The 4944-nt window shown below is 56.1% G+C and overlaps 1 protein-coding gene across 1 annotated transcript in view; it reads right to left on the bottom strand.

Moving 5' to 3' along the window:
* Positions 1-538: 538 nt before the first annotated feature.
* The window catches only part of EAH_00059540 (hypothetical protein, conserved), a gene marked incomplete at both ends in the record, with an annotated part of 5791 nt that continues 1385 nt past the window's right edge, over positions 539-4944 (bottom strand). Inside the window, 6 exons of the mRNA XM_013393561.1 lie at positions 539-2230; positions 2527-2905; positions 3170-3246; positions 3675-3808; positions 4163-4444; positions 4609-4944. The exon at positions 4609-4944 is cut by the window's right edge and continues 63 nt beyond it. Of these exons, the coding sequence (XP_013249015.1) occupies positions 539-2230; positions 2527-2905; positions 3170-3246; positions 3675-3808; positions 4163-4444; positions 4609-4944 (2900 nt within the window). The remainder of the gene's footprint in view (positions 2231-2526; positions 2906-3169; positions 3247-3674; positions 3809-4162; positions 4445-4608) is intronic.

Genomic DNA, 4944 nt, shown 5'->3' with positions numbered 1-4944 from the left:
ATATATATATATATATATATATATATATATATAACGTGTAAGGTTTTTATAATGCGGCGGATTCGGGTGTCTGTACACCTGAACTGCTGCAGCAAGAGCAGCAGCAGCAGCAGCAGCAATGTGCTTGCTGCTTCTTAATTTATTTTTCCTCATTAAAGAGCAAACGAAGAGGAGTGGGGTGTACAGACAGCAAGAGGTGCATGCATATACCCGAGGACAGGCCTACAGCCTTTAGGGTTTAGGGTTTATGGCTTTGGGTGTAACGTTTAGGGTTTAGGGTTTAGGGCTTACGGCTGTGGGTGTAAGGTTTAGGGTTTAGGGTTTAGGGTTTAGGGTTTCAGGCAGCCAGACAGAAAGAGTGAGGCAGAGACAAATTCGATTGCCTCTCAGCAGCAGCTGTTGCTGGTGCTGTTGCTGCTGCTGCTGCTGCTGTTGCTGCTATTGCTGCTATTGGTGTCGCGGTTGCTGGTGCTGCTATTGTTGTTGCTGCTGCAATTGCTGCTGCTGCTGCAGCAGCAGCTGCTGCTGCTGCTAACGTTCAAAGCTTTTTGAGAGCAACTGGCCTCCAGCACTGCTGCAGCCGTTGCGGCTGCTGCCCATAGTGCTGCTGCGGCGGCTGCTGCTGCTGCCGCTGTCGACAACGTTGACGAGGATGCAGCAGCAACAGCTGCTGTGGCTGCTGCTGCTGTTGTGGGCGCAGCTGTTGCTGCTGCTTCCGTTGCTGCTGCTGCTTGCCTGCCGGCCATGCTGCAGCAAAGCTGCTGCCGCAGCTTCGGATAGAACTAAATGTATAGCGCTGCTGCTGCTGTTGCTGTTGCTGTTGCTGCTGCTGCTGCACGTGCTGCCGCTGCTCTTGGGGGGGCCAGTATTGCTGCTGCTGCAGCAGCACATGTTGCTGCTGCCAGTGATAAATAAGAGGCTGCTGCTGGTGCTGCAGCAGTTGCTGATACGGCTGTTGCTCCGCCCACTGTTGCTGCTGCTGCTGCTGTTGATGCCAAGCCCTTTGCTGCATCCACAGCTGCTGCTGTTGGAAGGCCTGCTGGTGCTGCTGCTGCTGCAGCTGCTGCTGCTGCTGGGGGCTTTGACGGTGATGATAGCTGAAGACCAGCCGCTGGTGCTGCACGCACTGCATTTCCTGCTGCTGTTGCTGCACACTGTGCTGCTGCTGTTGCTGTTGTTGCTGCTGCTGCTGCTGCTGTTGCTGTTGCTGTTGCTGCTGCTGCTGCTGCTGTTGCTGCTGCTGCTGCTGCTGTTGCTGCTGCTGCTGTTGCTGTTGCTGTTGCTGTTGCTGCAGCTGCTGCTGCGTGGTTTGGCTGCAGCGTCGCAACAGATCAGCAGCGGGAGGCTCAGCTTGAGGTGTTTGTACAACTGAAAGTGTGGGGTGTCTCTGCCCCACGTAGAGGTACCGAGGTTGCTGCTGCTGCTGCCTTAGGCGTTGTTGCTGCTGCTGCTGCAGCAGCAGCAGCAGCTGCGGCAGCGCTTGCATTGATGATTTGCTGCAGGCACTGAGGACATATTCTGCTGCTGCTGATGATATTGCTGCACCCCAACACTTGGGGTAAGGCCCCACAGGTTCGCTTGCGTCGTGCAAACTCAACTCGTGTTGCTGCTGCTGGTGCTGCTGCTGCTGCTGCTGCAGTTCGTGCTGCTGCTGCTGCTGCTGCAGCTGCCGCTGCAGCACGTGACGGCGAGAGGCCTTAAACGCCACTGGTGTTGATGGAAGTAGACGCAGCACATCATCGAAGGATGCCCTTTGCTGCAGCTCGTGTTGCTGTTGCTGTTGCTGTTGCTGCTGCTGCTGCTGCTGCTGCTGCTGCTGCATGCGCCAGACAACAGGGAGGGAATTATCAACACTACCCCCACATCTTTTTCGTGGTTCTCCTGCAGCAGCAACAGCAGGTGCTGCTTCTGCTGTTGTTGCAGCTGCGGTGGTTGCATGCGGCTTCGCCTCAGCAGCAGGAACAGCAACACAAGCAGCAGCAGCAGCAGCAGCAGCAGCGGGTGTGTGGGTTACGTCAGTTGGAGTGTCTACTGTCTCTGTCTCGCTGGCTGCTGTATCTGCTAGGGGAGACTCTCTCTTTTGCTGCTGCATTTCCTTGACAACTGCAGCAGCTGCAGCAGCAGCAGCAGGTGATGCTGCTGCTGTTGCTGCTGCAGTCTGCTGCAGCAGCATCTTCGGAGACTGGCGCAGCTGCCCGCACTTCAGCTGCGCCTCTACCTTGGCGCGCTCCTGAGCAGCAGCAGCAGCAGCAGCAGCAGCAGCAGAAACAACAGAAGCACATCGAGACGGGACGAAGCGACACCGACCAGCAGAGCAGCAGCAGCAGCAGCAGCAGCAGCAGCAGCAGGAATGGGGAAGCAAAGCGCAGCTAGCCATTCCAGAAGCAGCAGCAACAGCGACAGCAGCAGAATCAGGAGGCGAGAAAGAAAGAACAGCAAAACCAGCAGCAGCAGCCAGCGACAGCAACGACGGCAGCAACCGCTTGCTGCTGTTGCTGCTGCTGCTGCAGCAGCAGGAAGCCTTACTGCTCTTAGGGCTATGCACATCGCGTGCGTTTTGCTGAGGGTCTCTGCATGCGCAGCACAAACTGTTGCTGTCATTGCTGCAGCAGCAGCAGCAAAACAACTGTCTCCTCCTCCGAGAAGGTCCAGCGGCAGCAGCGAAGCTGGCAGCAGCAACTTGCTGCTGCGGGGCCTTCCTGCTGCTGCAGCAGCAACTGCTGCATGCACGCGGCGCAGCTGATGCACCGCTGCTCTAAACAAAGGCGATGGATGGCTGCTTCCTTCTGTTGCAGCTGCTGTTGCTGTTGCTGCTGCTGCTACTGCTGCTGCTGCTGCGTGCAATGGCTGAGGCAGCAGAGACGCCTCTGCGTCCAGGCGCTTAAATCCTATACCCACAAAATACCTGCAGCAGCAGCAGCAACAGCAGCAGCAGCAGCAGTAGCAGCACCAGCAACAGCACAAAACAAATGAAACAGGAGCAGCAGCGCAAGCAGCAGCAGCGCAAGCAGCAGCAGCGCAAGCAGCAGCAGCAGCAACGTCACCAGCAGCAGAAAAACACCAGCAGCACCAGCAGCACGAGCAGCACCACGAACAACAAAAGCAGCAAAGGCAACGCCAGAAGCAGCAGCAGCAGCAGCAGCAACAGCAGCAGCAGCAACAACGATACCGTTCAAATCCCTCTCTATTCGGCTTGACGATGTGGGCCTCTTGGAATAAGGAGACAGATAAATATAACAGAGACAGCTGGCAGCAACAGCAGCAGAAGCAGCAGCAGCAGAAGCAGCAGCAGCAGCAGAAGCAGCAGCAGCAGCACAAGCAGCAGCAGCAGCACAAGCAGCAGCAGCAGCACAAGCAGCAGCAGAAGCAGAAGCAGCAGCAGGATTCAAGCTTTCTATTGCTTCGTCGGTGTACAGACAGCACCCCCTGTCAGCTGCGCAGCAACTAAGTGCGACATGCACCCTAAACCCTAAACCCTAAACCCTAAACCCTAAACCCAATCCCTCAAACCTTTAAAAACCTAAGCCCTCAACCCTAAACCCTAAACCCCTAAACCCTAAACCCTAAACGACCTTAAACCCCAAACCCTAAACCCTAAACCCTAAACCCTAAACGCCCTTAAACCCCAAACCCTAAACCCTAAACCCTAAACCCTAAACCCTTTTGGTGCTGACAGTGAAGTCTGAAAAGCCGTCGAACAAAGACAGAATGAGGGTCCCTCCGTGCTGCAGCATTTGTACACTCAGCAGCAACTGTGACAGCAGCAGCCGCCCGTGCAGCAGCTCCTCGTTCCCGTACGCACCCCCCGCTGCAGCAGCAGCAGCAGCAGCAGCAGCAGTAGCAGCAGTAGCAGTAGCAGCAGCAGCAGTAGCAGCAGCAGCAGCAGGTTGAAGAGGTGCAGATGCATTTGCAGCAACTACAGTAATAGCGAGAGAAGCAAACAAGATAACACGCCAACAGCAGCAGCTGCTGCAGCAGGTGCAGAAGCAGCAGCAGCAGCAAGCGCACGAGTAACAGAGACAACAGGAGCAGCAGCAGCACTTGCAGCAGCACCGAACGCCACTAGAAGCACCAACAGCAGCAGCATAAGCAGCAGCATAAGCAGCAGCAGTAGCAGCAGCAGCAGCAGCAGCAGCAACAGCAGCAGCAACAGGGGGCCCACTGATATTAATTCCTCCGTCTGCCACAACAAGAGCAGCAGCACCTGCTGCTGCAAGAGCAGCAGCGTCGATGCGCTTCTCCTCAGCAGCAGCAGCAGCAGCATCAGAAGCCGCAACAGCAGCAGAAGCAGTAGAACAAGTAGTAGTAGCAGCAGCAGCAGCAGGCGGCTGTGGGGCCCCTGGTGCTGCGAGGAGACAGCTAACGGAGTTGCACAGACGATGCACCAGGGAGGAGACGATCCCGGGATCGTATATGTTGCTGCTGCCTTCATCAGGCACCAGCGCTGCACCGCAGCAGCAGCAGCAGCAGCAGCAGCAGCAGCAGCCCATGAAGAGTTGGCTCAGGCCTTTAAACATTTCCAAAAGACACAGGACGCAAATGGTTTAGGGTTTAGGGTTTATGGTTTAGGGTTTAGGGTTTAGGGTTTAGGGTTTAGGGTGTACATACAGCTGAAGTTAGGGAATTGTTGGTTTGGGTTGTCAGGGCTTGAGGGGCGCTGCTGCTGCTGCTGCTGCTGCTGCTGCTGCTGGTGCTGCTGCTGCTGCTGCATGTCCTTGTCTGCTATAGAGACACAAAAGCCATGAACAGCAGGCTGCTGCTGCTGCTGCTTCTGCTGCTGCTGCTGCCACTGTTGTTGCTGCTGTTGCTGTTGCTGTTGCTGCTGTTGCTGCTGCCCCGGCGTTTGTTGTTCGCCTTCCTTGCGCTGCTGCTCAGGTTGTTGTTGCTGCTCAGGTTGTTGTTGTTGCTGCTGCTGCTGGCTGCATGCCCTCAGCAGCCAGCAGC

Source organism: Eimeria acervulina, genomic scaffold, assembly GCF_000499425.1.
Source record: "Eimeria acervulina Houghton genomic scaffold, Eah_scaff1414, whole genome shotgun sequence".
Lineage (NCBI taxonomy): Eukaryota > Apicomplexa > Conoidasida > Eucoccidiorida > Eimeriidae > Eimeria > Eimeria acervulina.
The sequence above is the reverse complement of the archived record's forward strand: the minus strand, read 5'-3'. Positions and strand labels throughout refer to the sequence as shown.